The sequence below is a fragment of the Oncorhynchus gorbuscha genome, linkage group LG08 (genome assembly GCF_021184085.1).
Source record: "Oncorhynchus gorbuscha isolate QuinsamMale2020 ecotype Even-year linkage group LG08, OgorEven_v1.0, whole genome shotgun sequence".
NCBI lineage: Eukaryota > Metazoa > Chordata > Actinopteri > Salmoniformes > Salmonidae > Oncorhynchus > Oncorhynchus gorbuscha.
This window is the reverse complement of record NC_060180.1, coordinates 63,624,332-63,650,744: the sequence shown is the minus strand read 5'-3', so window position 1 is coordinate 63,650,744 and position 26,413 is coordinate 63,624,332. Positions and strand designations below refer to the sequence as shown.

Genomic DNA, 26,413 nt, shown 5'->3' with positions numbered 1-26,413 from the left:
ATTTTTATAGATAGCCCATTCTGAGGACAGTGTCTTGTTTATGATAACAGTGAAGCATCACACCAGGGATAAACATGGGTGGAACCTCCTTCCTGTACTGGTGGTGTTTGGGGTTATGGAAGGCAGTGCGACACACGGCCACCACAGACTGGTGGGTACTGGGACAGTGACGTGTCACCGCTACAATGTCCTCGTCCACCTGGTCAACGTACACCTAGGAGAGGGGCCAGGGGACAAGCAGTGTTACAAACAACTTTTATCAGGCAAATACATTTCCACATTCACACACACATACTGACCTGAATACTGTAGGGACAAAATGATCCTTTGGTTATTATCGACTCCTCTTCACATCTCAAAGGACTAAATAGGAGTAACTGCTATGTCATATCTATTTAATCTAGTCTACAATTACCATTCACCATGTTGTCAATACCCATTCAAAGGCCTATGGATATGGGCAAGAAATTGGTTTGAGATTGAGTCAGACGAACACCCATTCCCCCACACACCCACCTGGTTGAAGCCCTTGGAAGCCAGTTCCTGGTGCATTTTGTTGAGGGCCAGCTTGCCAGCGATGATACCCGTCTTCAAGTTGACCTCCCCAGGTGACGAGGCCTTGGCTTCAGGGTTCCACTTGGGGTAGAAACGCTCCTCCTTGACCACTGAGATCTACAGGCAGACAGGCAGGAGAGATGGTCACTAAAGAGTCTAGTCCAGGAAGGAGAGATTGTCACTAAAGAGTCTAGTCCAGGAAGGAGAGATGGTCACTAAAGAGTCTAGTCCAGGCAGCGGTGCTCAAGTACTATTTGAGACCCCACGGCAGGTAGCCTAGTGGTTAGAGCGTTAGACTAGTAACCGAATGGTTGTAAGATAGAATCCCCGAGCTGACAAGGTAAAAATATGTTGTTTTGCCCCTGAACAAGGCAGTTAATCCACTGTTCCTAGGCCGTCATTGTAAATAAGAATTTGTTCTTAACTGACTTGCCTAGTTAAATAAAGAATAAAAAATGTTTCAAAAATAACAATATTCACACCCCTCTTATTGGAGTAGAGAACATGTTGCAGTTTTAAATCTCCTTTCCTGAAATTCTACATATGATACCAGGGGTAACTAGCTACCATCATTCTAAACTCCTTGGCTTTATACTTAGTGATTTAAGATATTGTGACGCTATAGTGGTGTATATGCATTTAAGATATTTGTATATCTGTCTAAAAGTCATTATACTGTTATGACCAAGAAAAGGTGTGAGAGTTACCTGGTGAGGCACCATCTCATCATATCCCCTGGTGCTGCCAGAGCAACAGCAGGCCATTGAGACGATGGCAGAACTGGGGAGTGAGTCATACGAAGAGCGGAGCTGGAACATAGACAACAACAAAGGAATTGACACACACCAAGGTTTGTGGTTGTCTCTTTTTTGCCACTAGGGGAAATGTTCCCAGAGAGTAAACATGGAAACAGCACACACACCTCACTGGAGTTTCATATTGTGCATATTGAAATAGTGCCTAGATATTTTATTTACAGCAATGAAACAGCAATGGCCACTATAACACTGTGATGTACCTGAATAGCGGAAGTCAAGGATAGGCTAAGAATAAAGTACCTGGATGGGGCACTCGTTGTCATGGGTGACGTCCAGGAACATGGCGTGGGCGATGCTGGGCACCAGGGGGCGGAGGCTGGGCTGGACGAAGGCCCCGACAGGCTCCCCTCCGTACCGGTACACAAGCCTGCCCTCCTCGTGACTGTCCCCTGCACTCATTGCCTCTGGAAGGGCCAGGAAGGGAGGGAGAGGGAGGGGTTCACAGGTACACCACTGTATAAGTTTGTAGTCTTTTCAATCACATACAATGGTGTCAACATACAGCAATTGAGAACGCCCGTTGGTACAATGTTTCATTCACAGATGCAGTGATGCGTTAACCTGGTCTCAGATCTGTTTGTGGTGTCTTACCAACTCCTATGGTTATTAATGACAATAACCAAAGGAGTTGGCAAGACTGCACAAACCATTCTGGGACCAAGCTAGTGGTGTGCAATCCTACCTCTGATGAGCGAGGTAATGCCTAGCTTAGTCACAAAGACATTGTCCAGGTCCTCGCTGCCCGTGAACAGCTCAGCCACCACGTACAGACTGGGCCTCAACACACGAGCCACGTCCAACATGTACTACATGTCCACATCCACAGGTCAGTCAACGTTGGGTTAAAGCACAGAGAGGGTGGGGTAGAGGGTAGAGGAAGGAGAGGGAGAAGAAGTGGAAATGTAGGGAGGTACGGTGAAGCTAAGCAGGAAAGCAGGTTAGTATGGAAGAGGGGGTTCAAGGTTCAAAAGAAAACAAGCCAAACACCAAACACAAACCAAACAAAGAGACAGAAATATGAGAAGGGAACCGATAAAGGGGTGAGGAGGACGCCAATGATAAAGGTCAAAAGGTCAATGAGGTGTTTAGACCAGGAAGTAAAAGAAAGGTGATATGTTTAATGCAAAAATGTTTAGCAGAGAGAGAGATAGTATGTAAAGTGGGGTATAGGAATGATGAAATGAGGATTGTAAATGGGAGATATTAGAGACAAGAGAGACACAGAAAGAGACAAAAACAGAGACTAGATTTAGTGTCATGCCAAAACAAAACGTTTTAGGTAACACTTTATTTTACAGTCCTAAGATGGTATTTGGTGTTTACTCAAAAATGATGTTGTAACCAAAGATACTTTCTGGTATTTGCTTTGAAGACACTGGTACCAGATGTTACAAATATATCTGTTTTTCAATTAATCTCAAAGACACCAAAATGCAATTATGTCATTTAAATAAACATTTTCAATTGAATGTTTAGTAAACACCAGATAGGTCAAATAAAGTGTAACCTGGGATTTAACCCCCACCACTCCAGTGCTGTATCTACTACATGTCAACGTCCAGTACCTCTGACAAGACTGGTTATCCCCAGGCGGTTAACAAACACATTGTCAATCAGCTCGCTGCCCGTAAAGAGCTCAGCGATTACATACAGGTTGGGCCTGATCGCCCTGGCTGCAGACAGCATGTGCTACGGAAGGAGAGTGGTTTCAGTAATGACATTGTTTTGTCACTTTACAGCGAATAATCACTAACTTTACTCATGTATCAACTGTATCAATTATCTTGGAAGATACCTGAATCGTATTAATTGGCCATACAGTAACGTTATGAGTTTCATAGATAGCATGTCCTACACGGAGTGTAATAACAAACTCAATGGCTCAGACTGAATGGAATTGTGTACAGTACCTCAGCGACATGCAGTGGGGTGGAGTGACAGTTGTCCAGGCGGACCCCAGCGAAGTGCTTGGCCGTGATCTCTGTGTACTTCTGCATGTGGGCCCACAGGTAGGGACAGTCCTCGGGCTTGTTGCCGTAGCGAAGTTTGACGCTGTCGCCCCAGCAGATCAACTCTCTCCTGATGTACACGTTGGAGCCTGGAAAGATGGGAGAGGCATTTGTTTTCTTTCAATTCTCAGACTTGGCCTTTAGTAACACTGGGAATTATATTTACATCACACTGGCTCCCCCTTGTGGAATGATCAGGTTACCACAGAACCAGCATCACCATTTCCAGCTTTTTGTGTATAAAGTCTGAACTAAAAATGTATCTTTATATTCATCTCTATCACTTAGGCTAAATATGTTTGGTAATATAGGAGTTGTTCTTAATCAGAGTGACTTGATCACGCATCTCTACACTGTTTGCGTGTCATTGACCCATAGAGAGACACTGGTCTTTGCCCTGAAGAAAAAAGTGAGCATAAAGTTATCTTCCTTAGCTGAATGCGCTTATTGCAAGTTGTTCTAGATAAAAGCACACGTTTGAATTATTATAATTTAAAACAATTGACTGAGCTCCAACATCCCCAGAGCTGGGGAACAGTGGAGAAACAGCCGAAGATCGTCAGAAGTGAAGATTATTTTGTTGCTGCCTCAGTGCCAGCCGGCACAATGGGCAGGAATGAATGAATGTAAAATAAAAAGTATGGACCTGGCTCAGCAAAGTTCCTAAGAGGGTCATCTCCCATCACCCAGCCGTTGTGAGCCAGGAAGTGACGGGCCTTGTCTGGCTGGTCCATCATCAGCAGGTCTTCCTCCAGGCTTTTCTCCTCGAATGGGAAGGTGAAGTATCTGTCAACATACAAATGCATTTATTTATTTGGATCCAGAATGAGATGTGTAAACAAATGATCCAAATTGTATTTAGATGTGCATGACTGCTTTGGCTCGAAGGAACGCACTCCTGTTCAAATAAGCTTAGCATGATATAATCGCTGATGTCACAGATGGAACTCCCCATTTTTTCAATGCCAGGAAATAAAGTGAATCTCCTTCTTTAACATTACAGTCCTAATACTGTAGACCTTGTTTCTGAATCTGTTTTTATATTAATGTGAGTGAAGTAAACTCATTAATCAAGCCTTTTAAAATCTACATACAGTCAGCACACGCAGCATACCTGGTAACAATAGGGTCTTTCCTGGAGACGGGGCCCAGCTTGGGCCCATGGTCAGCCAGGCGCTCATAAACTACATTTCCCACAATGCAGTTAGCAGCCTGTTTGGAAAAAAATAAGCAGAACAAAGAATTGTAAAATGGACGGACTACATTACCCAGAAACACATATGGTACATACCAGAGCTACTGCTGGGGGTGGCGGGAGTGTGCCCTACCTGCTCCTGGTGCTGTAACATCTGCTGGTACTGCTCTTTATTCATCTCCTCCAATCTCCCCCACAGCCAGTTACAGGCCTCCAGAATGGCTTGAGGACTGCGGCTGGACAGGGACAAAGAATCGACAATGTGCAGGATGAGACTTGGCTTTAGATTTGGGGATCGATTCATTCAAGAGAATCTACTCAATTAACTGATGTTAAGTCATGATCATCGATTCACCACACACACACACACACACACACACACACACACACACACACACACACACACACACACACACACACACACACACACACACACACACACACACACACACACACACACACACACACACACACACACACACACACACACACACACACACACACACACCTGTGAGGCACAAAGGTCTCCAGAGCAGAGTCCATGTCCACTTTATTTCCGAACCGCCTGAACTTGGGGTCCTGGATGATCTTAAGTCCCTGTTTACCCTCAGTCTTCTTCTGGTCTGGTTTCGCTCCTGAGTCCAATCACATAATACCACAACATATAAATGACTTCATCAATACCAACACATTCAAGCATATCCTCAATACCAAATTACAATTTCTCTGACTGAGAAATTATAGCTGTCAAAAAAGGAACATTGGATAATGATAAATCAACAACACTTTTGCAATTTCTCCTCATTTATATGATGTTTCTTTTTTATGGAGTCATTTGTTTCACATCAGACATGGACAAACTGAGGTGGAGGTAGGTGCCTGTTTGACTGTGACTTGGCTCTACTTCTCATGCGAATCCATACACGGTCACTGTTTGGACAGGTGGAGCTCATAAGAAAAGGAGATGGTTACTCTTTTGAACAACAGACTGACATAAGGTGTCTATAAATCAAAGGTGTATTCATTAGTGCACACCATAGCAAACCGTATTAAACATTCTGCAATGAAAATGAGAGTTTGTTATTGGACAAGTTCATGGAAGTAGGTAGGTCTCTCAACGTTTTGGCCTGCTTGCTTCCTTGTGAATACACACAATTTATTATAATGACACAGCAGATGTCATGAACAGAAAGATAAAGACAGTGCTGTACAGTGCTCAGTTTGATTGCTCCCACCTTCTGTGAGCAGGGTCCTGAACTCCTCCACAGTGCACTCGATTTTGACCTGGAAGAATTCCCACAGCTTGACCTTGGGGAACACATGCTCCCACAAAACACTGCGGATCGCCTTAGAGAGGTAAAATAAACAAATAAAGGTTTAGGTCTTCACAAAAGGAGCTCACAATTTCATTAAGACAAAATGAACGAGGTGTTATGTATTAGGCCCTGGAGTTTTTCCTGACCACATCTGACATGACCAGGAAAAACTCTAGACCACCATTATAGTGCTTTTGCCAGGGTACAAAAATGAAGTAAGCTTTCCTTAAAGGTCCAATGCAGCCATTTTTATCTCAATATCAAATCATTTCTGGATAACAATTAGGCACCTTACTGTGGTTCTTTCCATTAAAATAGTTAAAAAAAGTAATAGCTTGTTAGAAAATAGCAATTTCTCAAGTAAGAATTTTGCTAGGACTGTCTGGGAGTGTTCTGAGTGGAGAGGGGGAAACTGAAAACTATATGTTATTGGTAGAGAGATTTGTAACTCTTTCTTATTGGTCTATTGACAAATTTACTCCATGGTGATGTCACCAGGCAGGCCAAAACTCCATCTCACCAAAACAGGCTGAAATTCCAGACAGTCTCTTCAAACAGCTCTTACACTAAAAGGGGATTATCATCTTTTCACTATTTTACTCCAAACCTCAGTGTGGAAATATATATAAAACACAGAAATATCAAATGTTTGACTGAACTGTGCCTTTAAGTTCCCGGTTTGAGGATTCCCTCCTGCTTATTCCCTCCTGATTCCAAGAATCCTCCAACCGGGATATATATTTTTTTAAACATGGGAATTTTGGGAAGGTTGGAATTTCACAATCCTAGCCAAGAAAGTAAACCTCAGACACTCACATTGAGGTGCCCCTCGTTTTGGACCTGGGCGGGGAGGCCCATAGCAGCGTACTTAGCGTCAGCCATGTTGCAGGTCATGTGCCATATGGCCCGGTCCAGCACCCAGGCTGACCTCAGGTGGGGGGAGTTGACTAGGTTGTAACCACACTCAGGATGCTCCTTGATCCACGGGCTGTTGGCGGCTGCACAGGCAGGGAAAGCACACAAAGCAACAGTTACCACACTGAAATCCTCAGTTATGGAGGACATTGAGGCCTTTGTCAAGGAATATTACAGAGGGGAATGAAGGTTCATTGATTCTATGCAGACACTCCCTGAGAACTAACCTTCTATCAGTGGTAGGATAATCGTTGGGCACATGACCAAAATGGCAGCGGTAGTATCTCTGCACTCGAGTAAACCCTAGAGACTTTTTTTTGCATGAAAAATATGTTGTTTTTATGTAAAACACTGAACATTTTCACTTTTGATCTAGGTTATTTCTCAGATAATACACTGACCACAGATCATAGAGTTCAGCAGGTTTCTGGACATCAGTCAGCACATGGCCTTTAAGCTGCCATGGAGATAAGGTTTCTCTGACCATCTGACCTTTCACAATACTGGGTCTTGGCCATAGAGTGCTGCTCTCAAAACCTCATCCTCTCCAAGCCTTACCTAGGTTTCTGAAGCAGGCTACCTACAGTACACTGAACCTTATTACAGACACTTGCAAACCATAAAGGATACAACTGCCCTGAATAGAAACTAGTAGACAATAGAAAAACAACTCAACTACCTCCAAGCAAACACCACACTCAAACACTGAAGACAAAAGAAACCAGCACTGAACCAATGGCAAGGAGCCACTTTGACACAGGTTTCATTCAAAACACATCTAATCAATAGGAGCTTGAGTCAGCGAAAGCATTCTCTCTTTTAGCTTAGCATGCTAGTCACATAGATTCTGTTATGCAACAACTTGGCTGCAGGGCTGCACACACAGAGACTGGGTTCACCAGCAGCCATGACCAAGTGGTGCAGAATTATCTAGGGAGGGTATTTTTAACACGCCACTCATCTTTAAAGCTCGCACTAGACTGGAGGACCATGACTCGTCCTTATTTTAGAGACTGTGGCCTTTTCCTAGTGACCTTTCCCTAGTCTACATTCAGTAAGAGACATGCAGTATGCAAACATTGGCTAGAGTGGGACTTTAAATATGTTGTAGATGTAGAGGTTATTTAATGATATAAGACTGTTAAAACTATGAATTGTGAGACCTGCCTGGCTCTTTGACAATGCTGGTACTTGTTCTAAGGACTTTAAGAGGAACTACTCTTTAGGTATAGCCTCACAGTTACTGACTGTGAAGCAACATCTCTAACCTAATATGCAGCTGTTGCAATGACCCTTCAACCAAACAGACAGAGACACTCACTCGCATAGGCACACGTTCACCCCACGTCCCACCTACACACCTGTGTGATTGTAGACCACGTCAGTGATACAGATCATATTCCACTCTTTCTTCAGTTTCTGCACCAACTCTCCCACTTCTGTCCAGGTGTAGTTCTTTCCCGGTGGTGAAAACTCTGGGTTCAGGCTTAGTTGGTCAGCTAGAGAGTAGCAGGACCTGGATATCCCTAGAGTCTGGAGTGGGGTGAAGTGGATCATGTTGTAGCCTGTGAAACAAACAAAATTAATTTGTTAATATCTAAGCATTGGAGCTAAATGTTATCAGTTTACTTAGTTGATTATGTTCTCATACGAAAAACTCAGGGAATGGCGTCCTCGCATGGCATGATAGCTATGCTTTCCATTTCACTTTAATGCATGCACGGTTATTACTACTACATACAGTATGTGTTTTGGAACCAGCTTGTTAATGATTAAACTACCCCTCTTTCTATTGTCAAGTGAGGACAAGCCTGGGATATTGCAAAATGACAAGATGAAAATGTAGTGTAAACATTGACTTGGAACCATGAACTGAACTGGTGTCCGTAGGTGACCTAAAACTAATTCTGGCAAAACCTGTTAAATGGGATTTAAACTTCCTGGTGAGACGACGGACTTACAAGACTATTCTTTGCTCTTGATCCAGGAAAACTGCAAGCATAACACACCTAATACTGTACAGCTAATTAAGTTGATGACTAGTTGAATCAGGTACTCTAGTCCTGGGTTGGAACAATTAAAGCCCTACACAGACTAGACAGCCCTCCAGGACAAGGATGGAAGAGAAGTACAGGTAAAAGCAGGCTGGCATAAAGACGTCACCCTTCTCTCTCACCAGACTCCTTGGCCACCCTCAGTCTGGCTGGCCAGTCATCCAGGTGTCCCAGGCATTTGGACAGGTAGGTCTGGATGGTGATACAGTCCAGATGGACGTGGTGGTTGTCAGCCCCGGCACGCAGCACTGGGTCCACCACTATGTAGCCACCGCCTGACTTCTCCTCATGGCTGGGGGTGAAAACATGTAGAATATTGACTTATAGTGGTGATATCAAGCATTATATAAGGACAATAAATTATTATATGAAGACAATCTGGACAATGGTCCAACTTGAACATACAACACGAAGCTATAGTTGTTCAGTGATGTTGTGGCTCATGTAGAAATGCAATATGAATACTGGTCTCTATTACAATAGTGCTTAACTCTCACCCATGACCAAAGTAGTATTGGTATGATCCAGCGATCTGTAGGTCTAGGTGCAAAACTTGTCAGAGTCGTCCTCTCTTCCCATGGGGTTGTGCCAGGCCAGGGCCTGGAAGGTGTGACGGTCAAAGTGTTTGCCCGGAGCAGGGTAGTTAGTGTGCACATGCACATGTTTTCCCTGGAGAGTAGGGCCCAGACGGAACTGGAGCTCAAAGCCTTAGAAGAAACATGTAGTACAAACAGGCCTGAGCATACAATACATTTCTATGATTGTATGCTGCAAGGCACATGGATCAAGTTACGTCCCCCCTTTCGCCATGCTTTTGAATGCACCACTAACTGATCCGTTTCAACCAACATTTGCTACTCATTCTCCAAAAAAATGCAAGAAAGGAGATTTTACACATTGCTATTAATGAACCAGCTAACAAATTTGGGACCAGTTTCCCAGACATATTTTGCCTAGTCCCGAACTACAAATAATCTTCAACTCTACATTGAGCTTGATTTTCAGTCTAGTACTTGGCTTAATCTGTGTAAACCACCCCTTAATCTGCTAAACCACCCCTTAAAGTCTAGTTGCCAGAGACCAGGGATGGGTTGCCCATCCCTGCCCTAGACTATAAGTTATTGATAGATATAGGAATAACAATGAGTTGTCTGATCTCTGAAAATAGATTCTGCTGATAAGTGCAGCAGCAGCTGCCTTATCAAGTATGGTTGAGACTGCAACGCTGCAGTTGCTCAACTGGATAAGTGGAGTGATACTGGATCTCCACTATTTCCTGTTGTTGCTCTACAACTGTACTTGTGGTTTATGAATATAATTTAGGCAATGAACAAGATTATTTGAATCATCTAAACCAGAATCTCTTCTTAAGGATGAAAACTATGTTGGCTTTGTCTCATAATGGTATCACGTTACCAGATATCACTGAATTAATATTAATAATGGCTGGGATGAGGCTATTAGGGATTATGTATAACGTCAGTGTTATCTAGAAAACGTTGATGCATTTGTATACTGTAAATCTTGGATGACCAACAGATGTCTTAATTCATGCAATAATTTGGTCTATATTAAACTAAAACAAGGCAACACTCTCACCTAACAAGAACAACAAAAAAATGACTACAAAATAACAAAATGTTCAAAAACTGCAATGCAACAATAAAGAGTCTGCCTGCAACCATACTCCCCATGGGCTATCTATAGAAACAGCACACTAGCAAATATTTCTACACGTCTCATGTTTAAATACCACCTTAACTGTAACGTTATTCTCATTCTCAATTAATCAATACCCTGGTGGCCTAAGTCATGCATAAAAAGGGAAATAATGTCCAGGTACCTTGGTCCAGGCGGAAGAGTGTCCTTCCCAGCTGTTCCATATCGTTGAGGACCTGGACTCTGACTTGTTTTGTCTGGAGGGACATTTTGACTTGGCCTAAATAGGTCGTCCTTTACTGTACAGGGGATGATGATATGGATTTTCTTTTTCCGAGAACCTCCTGTTGAAAAAAAAATGTAATATGTCACCAGCCATCAACAACATATTTCAGCTGTCTAAAAATAGTTACATTTTAGCAGCCTATTGCAGTTTCTAACATAATATTGTTGACATGTTGTGACAGCTGAATGGTGTGGTTGAAATTGGACAACTGGATCCAATTCTTAAAGATCAATGCATTTGGAATGTGATAATAGTCACTACAAAGGTGAAGTTCTTAGAAGTGGAGCTGTCACTTGACGCAATTGGCAGGCAACCTTTTATCCAGAATTGGAAAACATGTAACTAGCCAATGGTCCAGTTTAAATCCGGTCCATTATCAACTAAATTCGGCAGACCTAATTTTGAATCTTTTTCAGTTGTTCAGTTGTATCCCACCGCTCCTCGCGTCCACAATGCGCGCATCACCAACACGCACTGTCAACAAACGCCCACTTGAAATTGCGCAGCGCATGAGTGTCCATATTTAAATCATAACTCATTCTGGATAAGGTCCAGAATTCAGTCGCTTAAAAGGCCAACCAGGCTATTAAATACTCGATCTACCGTGTCCAGTCTGTCGGCCACTCACTAAAGTATAAGGACCAAGCAGACACAAAACCTGAATCTGCAAGATGCGAAAACTGTACACAAAATTGTTGAAACATTATGCGTAGCTTACAAACTATCGAAAATAAAAAGTTATGCACCTATAACACCAACCTTTAAATACTCAACGCATCGTGAAAAGTTGCTTTCATGTCATTTGCAAAAATACAAAGTATCGGTACTTTTCCTGTATTGAAGAATAGGCTTGGCATCTGAGCAGGGGGGCGTGTCGATTTCTTTAACCCGACTACCGTACATTTACGAATATAAGAAAGCTGTATTATCATACTTTCTTGTAGACAGGTGCAATACAAATCTTACCTGTTTGGCAACATTATGGCCTTATTACAGCGCACCATTCGACTGAAACACCAAATGTTGCAATATAATTGATTAAATAAGAAACGTTACAATATAGAACCGCGAACATAATTGCGCTGCTTCTACAGGAAGATGACGTGTGTTAGGTAACATGTAGGAAACATGACTGCACTGCAGAACTCAATAGAGTTCACGCGCTTTAAAGAACGTTCTCGATGGAGTAGTAAGGTGAAAGCAGTCCGAGAAGACGTGGCTGTAGACGAAATCCAAGGTGTGAAGTCGGGGGATGGTTTTCCAACAGCAAGGCCCAGTGCAACATGGCAGTGTTGCGATTCTTTATAATGTCGAAATAAACAAGTCTCCAACCCCCATATCACAAACTGAAAATATATGTGTGTATATGAATGGAGACTGCTGAGGGCAGGACAGCTCATAATGATGGCTGGAATGGAGTGAATGTAATGGTATCAAACACATGAAACCATGTTTGATACCATTACATTTACTCCATTATACTCCATTCCAGCCATTATTATGAGCCATCCTCCCCTCAGCAGCCTCCACCGGTGTATATTGTAGTATCAATTGGTGAGAGAGAGACTCAAATATATGATTCAATTGTACATATCCCCTTGGTTCCTGATTAAATCTTTGGTAACGTCTTTGGTAACGTTCGCATGGGTCAAACAAAAACACCCTAATGATTGGTTGACAATCCAGCTTCCCACAATGCAGGTGATGGCTGCAGGAGGAAGTTGGTGAAGAGCAACTTCTGAAATTTGCAGTCCACTGCAGTCAAAACTGAACGACCTTTGATCAAATGGTTTTTGTCAATTTCATGCAGTCTTCATGTAGGCAGGCGCAAGTTGGACAATTTTTATCCACATAACTCTTTGACCACTGATTGTCACCAAATTGACAAAAGTCATCCGCTCTAACACGCCCAATATTACTGTGTTTTCTATTTAATCATGTGGTATATATGTATTATTTTCTGCAGCTCATTTCACACTACAAGAACATTTCCAATTTGACTTATGGGCACGTTGACTGTGGGCACGTTGACTGTGGGCACGTTGACTGTGGGCACATTGGAACGGATCCCTTTTTTCAAGTCAGTCACCTCCTTTCAAAATGTGTTGCATTATGGGGTTGGAAATTGTTCCGACTTCCGCCAACATGTCAACTGCATCAACTTCATCCTGCAGCCATTGACTGAATTGTGGAAGGCTCTATTGTCAACCAATCATTAGGGTGTTTTTGTTTGACACCCAAACGTAACCAAAGACATGACTGAAACAAACGTTGCAGAGATTCATGTATAGTGGATACATACAAATGAATGTGTTATTTGAGGCTGTCTCATTGACTGTACATTGAACAAATATTTTAGTATGTCACTGTGTGATATGGGGGTTGAAGTGTTTCTCGACATTACAAAGAAAAACTTGAATAAACAACTGCAACACTGCCATGTTGCACCGAGCCTTGCTGTTGGAAAACCACATCAGTGTCTGACTTTCAACTGTCGGAGATGCACCTCTCACCGACTACTCTCCTCGACTTTTGTCTGCAGTCGGTTGTTTCAGCCTCACCATTCAAACGAGCCCTGTGTCATTATCTGATAAAGATGTATAGTTGAAGTCGTAAGTTTACATACAATCATTAAAACTAGTTTTTCAACCACTCCACTAATTCCTTGTTAACAAACTATAGTTTTGGCAAGTCGGTTAGGACATCTACTTTGTGCATGACACAAGTAATTTTTCCAACAATTGTTTACAGACAGATTATTTCACTTATTATTCACTGTATCACAATTCCAGTGGACCAGAAGTTTACATACACTAAGTTGACTGTGCCTTTAAGCAGCTATGACAACAGCCAGTGAAAGTGCAGGGCGCCAAATTCAAAACAGTAATCTCATAATTAAAATTCCTCAAACATACATGTATCTTATACCGTTTTAAAGGTAATCTTGTTGTTAATCCCACAACAGTGTCCGATTTCAAATAGCCTTTACAGCGAAAGCACCACAAACGATTATGTTAGGTGACCACCAAGTCACAGAAAAACCCAGCCATTTTTCCAGCCAAAGAGAGGAGTCACAAAAGCACAAATAGAGATAAAATGAATCACTAACCTTTGATGATCTTCATCAGACGACACTCATAGGACTTCATGTTACACAATACATGTATGTTTTGTAAGTTCATATTTCTATAAAAACAATCTGAGTTTACATTGGCACGTTACGTTCACAAGTTCCAAAAACATCCAGTGATTTTACATAGCCACATCAATTCAACAGAAATACTCATCATAAATGTAGATGAAAAATACAAGTTATACACTTGAAATTATAGATATACCTCTCCTTAATGCAACCGCTGTGTCAGATTTCAAAAAAACTTTACGGAAAAAGCAAACCATTCTATAATCTGAGACGGCGCTCAGAAAATAAATAAAATGATCTGCCATGTTGGAGTCAACAGAAATCAGATTATAAATATTCCCTTACCTTTGATGATCTTCATCAGAATGCACTCCCAGGAATCCTAGTTCCACAATAAATGCTTGATTTGTTCGATAATGTCCATTATTTATGACCAAGTAGCTCCTTTTGTTAGGGCTTAGGTATACAAATCCAAACGCTCCTACAGGTCCATCCGAACGTCGGACAAAAACTTCAAAAAGTTATATTACAGGTCGAAGAAACTTTTCAAACTAAGTGTAAAATCAATCTTTAGGGTGTTGTTATCATAAATCTTCAATAAAGTTCCAACCAGAGAATTCCTTTGTGTGTAGAGAAGCCATGGAACGCAGGACGCTATCATGTGAATTGCGCATGACCAGCCCTTGGTTCTCTGCCAGACACCTGGCTCATTCAGCTCCACAACACAGTAGAAGCCTCATTCAAGTTTATAAAGACGGTTGACATCTAGTGGAGGCCCTAGGAAGTGCAACTTCATTCACATCCCACTGTGAATTCAATAGGGCCTGGGTTGAAAATCGACCAACCTCAGTTTTCTCACTTCCCGATTGGATTTTTTCTCAGGTTTCTGCCTGCCATATGAGTTCTGTTATACTCACAGACATCATTCAAACAGTTTTAGAAACTTCAGTGTTTTCTATCCAATACTAATAATAATATGCATATATTGGCAACTGGGACTGAGGAACAGGCCGTTTCTCTGGGCACCTTTCATCCAATGTACTCAATAATGCCCCTGCAGCCATAAGAAGTTAACTATAGTTTTGGCAAGTCGGTTAAGACATCTACCTTGTGCTTGACACAAGTAATTTTTCTAACAATTATTTACCGACAGAATATTTCACTTATAATTCACTGTATCACAATTCCAGTGGACCAGAAGTTTACATAAACTAAGTTGACTGTGCCTTTAAATAGCTTGGCACATGCCATATGATGTAATGGCATTAGAAGCTTCTGATAGGCTAATTGACATCATTTGAGTCAATTGGAGGTGTACCTGTGGATGTATTTCAAAAGCCTACCTTCAAACTCAGTGCCTCTTTGCTTGACATCATTGGGAAAATCAAAAGAAATCAGCCAAACCCTCAGAAAAAAAATATTGTAGACCTCCACAAGTCTGGATCATCCTTGGGAGCTATTTCCAAATGCTTCATCTGTACAAACAATAGTACGCAAGTATAAACACCATGGGACCATGCAGCTGTCATACTGCTCAGGAAGGAGACTCGTTCTGTCTCCTAGAGATGAATGTACTTTGGTGCTAAAAGTGCAAATCAATCCCAGAACAGCAAAGGACCTTGTGAAGATGCTGGAGGAAACAGGTACAAAAGTATCTATATCCACAGTAAAACGAGTCCTATATCGACATAACCTGAAAGGCTACTCAGCAAGGAAGAAGCCAGTGCTCCAAAACCGGCATAAAATTGCCAGACTACAGTTTGCAACTGCACATGGGGACAAAAATCGTGCTTTTTGGAGAAATGTCCTCTGGTCTGATGAAACGAAAATAGAACTGTTTGGCCATAATGACCATTGTTATGTTTGGAGAAAAAAGGGGAAGTCTTGCAAGCCGAATAACACCATCCCAACCGTGAAGCATGGGGGTGGCATTATGTTGTGGGGGTGCTTCACTGCAGGAGGGACTGGTGTACTTCACAAAATGGATAGCATGAGGATGGAAAATTGTGGATATATTGAAGCGAAATCTCAAGTTAACAGTCAGGAAGTTAAAGCTTGGTCGCAAATGGGTCTTTCAGATGGACAATGACCCCAAGCATACTTCCAAAGTTGTGGCAAAATGGCTTAAGGACAACAAAGTCAAAGTATTAGAGTGGCCATCAAAGCCCTGACCTCAATCCCATAGACAATTTGTGGGCAGAACTGAAAAATAGTGTGCGAGCAAGGAGGCCTACTAACCTGACTCAGTTACACCAGCTCTGTCAGGAGGAATGGGCCAAAATTCACCCAACTTGTGGGAAGCTTGTGGAAGGCTACCCAACACGTTTGACCCAAGTTAAACAATTTAAAGGCAATGCTACCAAATACTAATTGAATGTATGTATACTTCTGACCCACTGGGAATGTGATGAAAGAAATAAAAGCTGAAATAACTCTATTATTCTGACATTTCACATTCTTAAAATAAAGTGGTGATCCTAACTGACCTAAAACAAAGAATTTTCACTAGGATTAAATATCAGAAATTGTGAAAAACTAAGTTTAAATGTACTTGGCTAAGGTGTATGTAAACTTCTGACTTCAACTGTATGTAATCATAGGAAACAAAATGTCCTAACCCCACATCAACCATATAATAAAACATTAACATCCCATTTTATTTTAGCATTCCATCTTTCTACTCATACTCAGTGTGTAGACTAATAGTTTCATCAAGTGAAAATAGCATTGTCAAAACAGGATAGGCAAAATATGTTTTTATGTATCAGATCAATACAAAATAGTAAGAATCAAGTTATTTACACTGGAATTGTATGATTATTCAGTGCATTGATTAGTGTATAAATATCTCTTATTACATGTTTTATAAACATAGAAAGTGTTATGCATTACAATGTAGTGGAATGTTATGATTGGATGAAAACAGGTTTTTTAATACAGTGTGCGTAATACAGGATTATATGTTTTATCGGAAGCATAGGCTTTGACACTTCGTATCGTTTACAGATCGTACTATGTAGAAGACTACCAGTCTTCTACATTAATATCTTCATCTGTTTCTTGTCCAAACTGAATAATGAATGTGTATGGTTTAATATAGGCAATGTGTTATAGATTATTACGGTTTGACACTTTGTGAAAAGATGGTATTGTGGTGTGTACCAGTCTTCTACATGAATATCTTATTCTGATTCTTGTTCAGGCTGCTGGGCGAGATCAGAGCCTCCAGGCTCATGCCAGCATACAGGGGCTGGTTCCGATTTCTCCTGAACACCAAGGCAACTCGCACCACCAGGAGCACACAGGAAACCACCAGGAGACAAACTGGAAGTGATAGAAAACAGAGTAAATGATCCTATTTATCTTTAACATGTATATTTGGTTTCTAATATGATTTACGGAAAATAGAGAGGGAGGTTCTGAAACGTTTAAGTGTTTCACATGAAGAGAATTGAGCCCAGTCCTAAAACGAAGGTAGACATTTCTTGTAGATCTGAAAGAATCTGTTGGGTCTAAGCAATATGGTGGGAACGCCATTTAGCCTATCACATGACTCGTGGAGCTATTGCTTACACACATCCAATCCTTTCAGATCTACAATACGTTTTCAGGTTTAGGAAACAAGGGTTTAAGTTTTACTTGGTAATAGATCTCTAGTCTGAGAGATGAGGCCTACTCACCCATGAAGATAGCGTTTGCGCTTGGTGCTGCAGGATCATAGTGCTTGAACACATTCCCAACCAGAGCAATGATCACCACAGGGTAAATAGTCAGGATGTACCTCACATGCTGATCCAGCAGGAAGTTCTCAATACCAAACCTACAATAAACACATTACGATACCATTGAAAGTGTGTGGCTGTGTGCACAAATGTGCTGAGAGTCTAATTTACATTGGTAACGTCTATATAATTAACAAATAAAACATATCGAGTGGGATTGGATCACAAACCCAAAAATGTAATCAAAAGACGATGAGCCTGATTCTCATAAGACAGACGTTGTTAAACTGTGCTTACCATCCGATCACCTCCACCATTAGGATACACAGAGACACAGTGGCTGCAGTGCTATTTGCCACTCCAGAGAGGTCCAACACCAGGGTGAAGTTGATCAGAGTGGCGATGGTTGTCCATGTGGTATACAGGGCAATGCCATTCTGCACCTAAGATTTAACAAAACATTACTTGTAGTACAAGACTGTATAATTCCTCATAAGAGGACAGAGGAAGGGATAAGAGCAACTGAAAAAGTGGATTACCTAAAACATTACAATAGAATGATTATGTAAAGTAAAATGCAGTAGGATGGCCAGAGTTGTATGTGCTTTAGGAAACTAATCTCAAGTCAAGGGGTATGAAAGTATTCATACCCCTTGACTTATTCCACAATTTGTTGTGTTACATACAGCCTGAATACAAAATGGTTTTATTTTTCCTCAACCTACTACACACTACCACATAATGCCAAAGTAAAGACGTGTTTTTAGAAATGTTTGCAAATGTATTGAAAATGAAATCTCACACCTGGGTCAACACAAGTTAGAATCAGCTTTGGCAGTGATTTCAGTTGTGAGTCTTTATTAGCTTTCCACACCTGGATTGTGCAACATTTGCCCATTATTCTTTTGAAAATTCTTCAAGCTCTGTCAAATTGGTATTTTCAGGTATTTCCATAGTTTTAATTAACTTAAATCCGCTTGAAAATCTAACTCAGCCAAACAGGAACATTCATTGTGTTCTTGGTAATCAACTCCAGTGTAGATGTGGCCTTGTGTTTTAGGTTATTGTCCTGCTGAAAGATTCATCTCCGAGTGTCTGGTGGAAAGCAGACTGAACCAGGTTTTCCTCTAGGATTTTGCCTGTGCTTAGCTTCAATCCGTTTGCTTTTTATCCCGACTCTCCAGTCCGTAACAATTACAAGCATAGACATAACATGATGCAGCCACCACTATGCTTGAAACTCAGTAATGTGTTGAATTGGATTTGCTCCAAAATTAACACTTTGTATTCAGAACAAAAAGTGAATTGCTTTGCCACATTTTTTGCAGCATTACTTTAGTGCCTTGTTGCAAATAGGATGCATGTTTTGGAATATGTTTATTCTGTAAAGGCTTCCTTCTTTTCACTCTGTCAATTAGGTTAGTATTGTGATGTAACTACAATATTGTTGATCCATTCTCAGGTTTGTCCTAACACAGTCATTAAACTCTGTAACTGTTTTAAAGTCACCATTGGCATCATGGTGAAATCCCAGAGTGGTTTCCTTCCTCTCCGGCAATTGAGTTAGGAAGGACGCCTGTATCTTTGTAGTGACTGGGTGTTTTGATATACCATCCAAAGTGTAATTAATAACTTTCCCAAACTCAAAGGGACGTTCAATGTCTGCCACAATTTTTATTTTTTTGGAACGAATCTACCAATAGGTGCCCTTTGTTTGAAATTCCCTGCTCGACCTTACAGATAATTATACCGTATGTGTGGGGTACATGGATGAGGTAGTCAATAAAAAATAAAAAAGATAAACACTATTATTGCACACAGTGTGAGTCCTTGCTATTTATTATGTGACTTGTTAAGAAAAGTTGTACTCCTGAACTTAATTAGGCTTGCCATAACAAAGGGTTTGGATACGTAATGACTCATTTTAGCTTTTCATTTTTAATCCATTTGTAATAATTTCAGAAAATATAATTCCACTTTTAGTGTGTAGGCCAGTGACAAAAATCTCAATTTAATCCATTTGAAATTTCAGGCTGTACCATGACAAAATGTAGAAAAAGTCAAGGTGTGAATACTTCGAAGGCACTGTGATGAGTTCTGACTTCTAAACTTGAAATATTGTTAATCATCAGGTATCCTATGGAAAGGAGGAGGGCCACAGTCTGGTTTCTACACCAGATGTTAATGGTTATCTTGAGAAGGAATGTATATGGTTGCGGTCACTGATAAGGGTGGAGAGCTGTGGATTAGTGAGGAATGGGGGCCGAGGTCAGGTCACATTAAGGGAGAAGGAACAGTTTATTACCCGCATCACTTACATCTTTATTGCTAGGCAAGAAGTTAATGTTTAGAGGGAAGGAGGAGACTTAACCCAAATTGGAGTGGGTGGATACATACAGTGGGGAGAACAAGCATTTGATAACCTGCAAAATTGGCAGTGTTTCCTACTTACAAAGCATGTAGAGGTCTGTCATTTTTATCATAGGTACACTTCAACTGTGAGAGACTGAATCTAAAACAAAAATCCAGAAAATCACATTGTATGATTTAAGTAATTAATTTGCATTTTATTGCATGACATAAGTATTTGATCACCTACCAACCAGTAAGAATTCCAGCTCACAGACCTGTTAGTTTTTCTTTAAGAAGCCCTCCTGTGCTCCACTCATTACCTGTATTAACTGCACCTGTTTGAACTCGTTACCTGTATAAAAAGACACCTGTCCACACACTCAAACCTCTCCACAATGGCCAAGACCAGTGAGCTGTGTAAGGACATCAGGGATAAAATTGTAGACCTGCACAGGGCTGGGATGGGCTACAGGACAATAGGCAAGCAGCTTGGTGAGAAGGCAACAACTGTTGGCGCAATTATTAGAAAATGGAAGTTCAAGATGATTGTCATTCAACCTCGGTCTGGGGCTCCATGCAAGATCTCACCTCGTGGGGCATCAATGATCATGAGGAAGGTGAGGGATCAGCCCAGAACTACACGGCAGGACCTGGTCAATGATCTGAAGAGAGCTGGGACCACAGTCTCAAAGAAAACCATTAGTAACACACTACACTGTCATGGATTAAAATCCTGCAGCGCACGCAAGGTCCCCTGCTCAAGCCAGCGCATGTCCAGGCCTGTCTGAAGTTTGCCAATGACCATCTGAATGATCCATAGGAGGAATGGGAGAATGTCATGTGGTCTGATGAAACAAAAATAGAGCTTTTTGGTCTAAACTCCACTCGCACGGTTTGGAGGAAGGGTGAGTACAAACCCAAAAATACCATCCCAACCGTGAAGCATGGAGGTGGAAACAGCATTCTTTGGGGATGATTTCTGCAAAGGGGACAGGATGACTGCACTGTATTGAGGGGAAGATGGTTGGGCCCATGTATCGCGAGATCTTGGCCAACAACCTCCTTCCCTCAGTAAGACTATTGAAGATGGGTCGTTGCTGGGTCTTCCAGCATGGCAACGACCCGAAACACACAGCCAGGGAAACTAAGGAGTGGCTCCGTAAGAAGCATCAGGAAACGTATGATCTCTGTAATTGCAAACAAAGCTTTCTGTACCAAATATTAAGTTTTGCTTTCCTGATGTTTCAAATACTTGTCATGCAATGAAATGCAAATTACTTAAATCATGCGATTCTGGATTTTTGTTTTAGATTCCGTCTCTCACAGTTGAAGTGTACCTACGATAAAAATGACAGACCTCTACATGCTTTGTAAGTAGGAAAACATGCAAAAGCGGCAGTGTCTCATACTTGTTCTCCCCTCTGTAAATACAGTTGAAATCTGGAATATTCCATACACCTTAGCCAAATATATTTAAACTCAGTTTTTCACAATTCGTGACACTTAATCCTACAAAAAAATCCCTGTCTTAGGTCAGTTAGGATCACCACTTTATTTTAAGAATGTGAAATGTCAGAATAATATTAGCTTTTATTTATTTCACATTCCCAGTGGGTCAGTTTGCACACTCAATTAGTATTTGACCTTAAACAATTTAAACTTGGGTCAAATGTTTCAGGTAACTATCAACAAGCTTCACACTAATTTGGGTGAATTTTGGCCCATTCCTCCTGACAGAGCTGGTGTAGCTGAATCAGATTTGTAGGCTTCCTTGCTCGCACACGCTTTAAGTTCTGCCCACAAATTGTCTATGGGATTTGAGGTCAGGGCTTTGTGATAGCCACTCCAATACCTTGACTTTATTGTCCTTAAGCCATTTTGTCACAACTTTGGAAGTATGCTTGGGGTCATTGTCCATTGGGAAGACCCATTTGCATCCAAGCTTTAACTTCCTGACTGATGTCTTGAGATGTTGCTTCAATATATCCACAATTTTCCTGCCTCATGACACCATCAATTGTGAAATGCACCAGTCCCTCCTACAGCAAAGCACCCCCACATGATACTGCCACCCTTGTGCTTCACGGCTGGGATAGTGTTCTTCGGCTTGCAAGCCTCCCCCTTTTTCCTCAAAACATAACGATGGTCATTATGGCCAAAGTTTTATTTTTGTTTCATCAGACCAGAGGACATTTCACCAAAAAGTACGATCTTTGTCCCCATGTGCAGTTGCAAACTGTAGTCTGGCAATTTTATGCCGGTTTTGGAGCGCTGGCTTCTTCCTTGCTGAGCGGCTTTTCAGGTTATGTCGATATAGGACTCGTTTTACTGTGGATATAGATACTTTTGTACTTGTTTCCTCCAGCATCTTCACAAGGTCCTTTGCTGTTCTGGGATTGATTTGCACATTTCGCATCAAAGTACGTTCATCTCTAGGAGACGAGTCTCCTTCCTGAGCAGTTTGACAGCTGCGTGGTCCCATGGTGTTTATACTTGCGTACTATTGTTTGTACAGATGAATGCGGTACCTTCAGGCATTTGGAAATTGCTCCTAAGGATGAACCATACATGTGGTCTCCAATGTTTTTTCCCCTGAGGTCTTGGCTGATTTCTTTTGATTTTCCCATGATGTCAAGCAAAGAGGCACTGAGTTTGAAGGTTGGCCTTGAAATACATCCACAGGTACACCTCCAATTGACTCAAATGTCAGTTAGCCAATCAGAAGCTTCAAAAGCCATGACATCATTTTATGGAATATTCCAAGCTGTTTAAAGGCACAGTCAACTTATTGTATGTAAACTTCTGACGCACTGGAATTGTGATAGTGAAATAATCTGTCTGTAAACAATTGTTGGCATAATGACTTGTGTCATGCACAAAGTAGATGTCCTAACAGACTTGCCAAAACGATAGTTTGTTAACAAGGAATTTGTGGAGTGGTTGCAAAACAAGTTTTAATGACTCCAACCTAAGTGTATGTAAATGTCCGACTTCAACTGTACATGCCCACACGCTGGTGGGAACATGTCTTTGCGTGTTCAGCTGTCTGGGTGAATAAACTTGGTTTTAGCTTTTATCTGTCTGTTTTTACCCTGTTATTTAGAACCTAACTACTAAGTTGCCATAAAACTAAATGGGATAAGTGAATTCTATGAAAAACAATACTCTGACTTGAGTTGGCTAAAGTACATCTGTGACCATGCTACAATCATGAGGATGGTGTGAGTCTAACAACTAACTCAATTAAGCCTCAAATTAAACTCACCAGCACCCGGATGCACCAAAGATCACTAAGTTGGTTCTGGCTGAGCCAGGCTCCGTAAACACTCAGCCCATAGCAGGAGAAAAAGATCATAGAGTAGTTGGTGACAGCAATGATCCACAGTACAATCAACGCAGCAGTCATCTGCCTGTGTGGAACAGTAAAAAAAGACTTCTCATTAATCCACAAGTTACCTTGGTGTTTTGATCAGACCAGGTCGGCTAGCCGAGAACAAGTTCTCATTTACAACTGACCTGGCCAAGATAAAGCAAAGCAGTTCGACACATACCACAACAGAGTAACACATGGAATAAACAAAAATACAGTAGAAAAGTCTATATACAGTATGTGCAAATGAGGTAGGATAAGGGAGGTAAGGCAATAAATATGCCATGGTGGCGAAGTAATTATAATATAACAATTAAACACTAGAATGGTAGATGTGCAGAAGATGAATGTGCAAGTACAGATACTGGGGTGTAGTGATGCTGGACGGGCGGGAAGGTGCGTACAGCGATCGGTTGAAGAGCATGCATTTAGTTGTACTTGCCTTTAAGAGCAGTTGGAGGCCACGGAAGGAGAGTTGTATGGCATTGAATCTCGTCTGGAGGTTAGTTAACAGTGTACAAAGGGCCAGAGAGGAATACAGAATTCCTGTCCTACAATCTATAGGCCTGGTTTTTATCACAGCATGATAGAGACCCACAAAAATATGATGAATCTCAATGGGTCCAATTATATGAACCTTGTGTTGTAACATTGTATTCATACATTATGCATTTCTATTTTAATTGTAAAGTAAAGAAGTTAAGGGGGAACGCTAGGCCTATGTGGTTCAACTTCTCTCAATGTTCTCTACAGACTGGCAGAGGCCCACAGTGTGGGTAGGTGTGGTATGGTTATAGTAACACCTTGAATACACCGTCCACGTTACGTGTGCGAGCATTGCGAAATAAATTTACACAGATGTTATTCAATCATTTCAACCAAACTAATCACGCGTCAGTGTCTGTGTAGCGTAGCAAGGCGGTAAATATAACTTGGTTCTATTTAAGATGCTCGACGGGCTGCAAATGCCCTCCTTATTGGTTACCAGGAAGATACAAACCTACGTGGATGACAAAGACAAACGAGGAGTGATTCATCAGAGATAACAACAAACTAAGTTTCCCTTTATCTGTTGAGTAGAGAAACAATTTTGTATGAATCTGGGTCCTTTTTTAAATATTTTTTTTTTACAAAGAACCAGCTATAAAGAGGACCATATGCATGTCAGGTTAAACAACCCAAATGTTAATCTCCCAAAACAAACGAGCTAGCAACATGCATGTTTCAACCTGCCTGGAAATAAATATTGATTTTGATATTTTAACCTACATGTAATGATTGCGCCTGGCAAAATGATCACGCAAACATTGGCGCAGGGCTGGACTAGCCATGGTGGAAGTGGAGATGCGGTATTTTGCTTCCACCCATCTACTTAAAAACAGGTTAGTCAGGCAACAGGAACTCATTGGTTTAGGTGTTAAAAGACTGTTACGCACTCTTGAACCCATAGGACAAGCCAGGTCATGTTGAAGGCCATGTTGACTATCCAGGACACGTAGAAACCGTACGGCAGCACAGAGAGGGTCCAGCTCCTGAGGAATTGAAAATAAAGTTGGCATCAGAACAAACATTCTACTGTAGATTTTAAAAATGTTTTATTTAAAATTAACCTTTATTTAACTAGACAAGTCAGTTAAGAACAAATTCCTATCTACAATTATGGCGCTGGGCCAATTGTGCACCGCCCTATGGGACTCCCAATGACGGCCGGTTGTGCTGTAATACCTACATAACCATACATCTAATACATTAATTACTGCATTTCACTGTCTACGTGTTGATACTACAGCAGAAGGATGGTGTCCTAAAATAATATGCTAAAAGATAGATAAATAAGATGCCGCGGTGCCAATTAGAAGTAGGCCAAAAACCCGCCACCAATACATTTATCCGCGACATCGTTTTCAAAGTAGCCCAATTTGGCAAAAGAAGCGGGGACATGGCAACCCTGGTTAAAAATAATATAAAAGATAGATGGCTGCATGGTTGAGCTATTGATTGATTGACTGATATAGGTGGGTGAATAATTGTGTCTGTACCCTCTGTAGAGGAAGGAGATGACATAGATGAGCATGAGAGACAACCAGGTGTAGATGAGCCCCCAGATAGAAAAGGTCCATCCGGCCGGAGTTATGTCGGTTTCATACTTCTTGGAAATGTTCCCTGTACTCGAATGGAATGGTCCTAGGAGAGAGGAGATTGCAAAACAAGTACAGCAAAACTGTTAGGGAAACTAGTGTTGCATCAGTCAGTTATGTAGTCTCAAGCACCAGACTTCCTCCCTTGGGGACAAGGTTGTCATTGACTTTGTGTAATAGGGTGGCTTCTAAATGTCCTTTGCTAAACATAAAGCTAGGAACTTTTAACGTTTCTACTTAAGAACAGAATAAATGTGCACCTGTGCTGCCAATAAAATGTTATTTCCTGTCCTACAGTTTAGTATGAAAAGCCATATAGGAAGCGCTACACAGTTAAAACATAGCAAGTTACAACACTGCGTTCACATGAGTTAGCGTTAGCTAAGTTACATGAGACTCACCCTTTCCAGTGCCTGCCATGGCATTAATTGCTAAAGCAGAAATGTAGATCAGCACAGACAGTGCAATGACCACAATACGAGGAAGGCTTCTATCTTCCATTATTGTTTAACTACACCAGCTACAGTGTATCTAGATAACTGGCTAGTCTAGTCGATAGATCTTGAAAGTCCACACTGGATGGTGTTTGGTTGTTTACACTCCTTATATTGTTACCCAATCTTCTTCGGGAATTTCTTGCCTGCTGCATGTCCACTGTCAACAGTAGGCATAGCACCACCTGCTGTGCAGGAGAAGCTTATACAAAAAAACAAGACTCAACTGGAATGGTTGTCTTATTTTCACTGTCCATGTGTCAAATGATAAATCCCCAAATAATATGAGTTAACATTTTTGGTGTCATCAAATCAAAAAACACGCTGACTTGCTTTATTCGGCCAAGTAGTTGCAAAGTAGGAAGCACCATCATCCAACCAATCAGAT

General features: G+C 41.3%; 1 protein-coding gene and 1 pseudogene across 2 annotated transcripts in view; both read right to left on the bottom strand.

Annotated features, from left to right (window-relative positions):
- Positions 1-11,322, bottom strand: part of LOC124041973 — a 28,881-nt pseudogene extending 17,559 nt beyond the window's left edge. Inside the window, exons 1-17 of the transcript XR_006840021.1 lie at positions 11,203-11,322; positions 10,706-10,865; positions 9,360-9,569; positions 8,985-9,154; positions 8,170-8,373; positions 6,710-6,891; positions 5,813-5,924; positions 5,086-5,212; positions 4,711-4,813; positions 4,497-4,594; positions 4,029-4,168; positions 3,284-3,471; positions 2,056-2,179; positions 1,614-1,777; positions 1,263-1,364; positions 517-672; positions 64-214 (exon numbers count right to left, since the gene is read on the bottom strand). The product of XR_006840021.1 is annotated as a glycogen debranching enzyme-like (transcript). The remainder of the gene's footprint in view (positions 1-63; positions 215-516; positions 673-1,262; positions 1,365-1,613; positions 1,778-2,055; positions 2,180-3,283; positions 3,472-4,028; positions 4,169-4,496; positions 4,595-4,710; positions 4,814-5,085; positions 5,213-5,812; positions 5,925-6,709; positions 6,892-8,169; positions 8,374-8,984; positions 9,155-9,359; positions 9,570-10,705; positions 10,866-11,202) is intronic.
- Positions 11,323-16,690: 5,368 nt separating this feature from the next.
- Positions 16,691-26,168, bottom strand: LOC124041971. Its single transcript, XM_046360190.1, has 7 exons — positions 25,933-26,168; positions 25,433-25,577; positions 24,830-24,925; positions 23,289-23,433; positions 17,969-18,114; positions 17,630-17,769; positions 16,691-17,273 (listed from the first exon to the last, which is right to left on the bottom strand). Exons 1-7 carry the CDS (start codon positions 26,030-26,032, stop codon positions 17,119-17,121), a joined length of 927 nt encoding a protein of 308 aa, XP_046216146.1. The 5' UTR covers positions 26,033-26,168; the 3' UTR covers positions 16,691-17,118.
- Between the last annotated feature and the right edge of the window lie 245 nt (positions 26,169-26,413).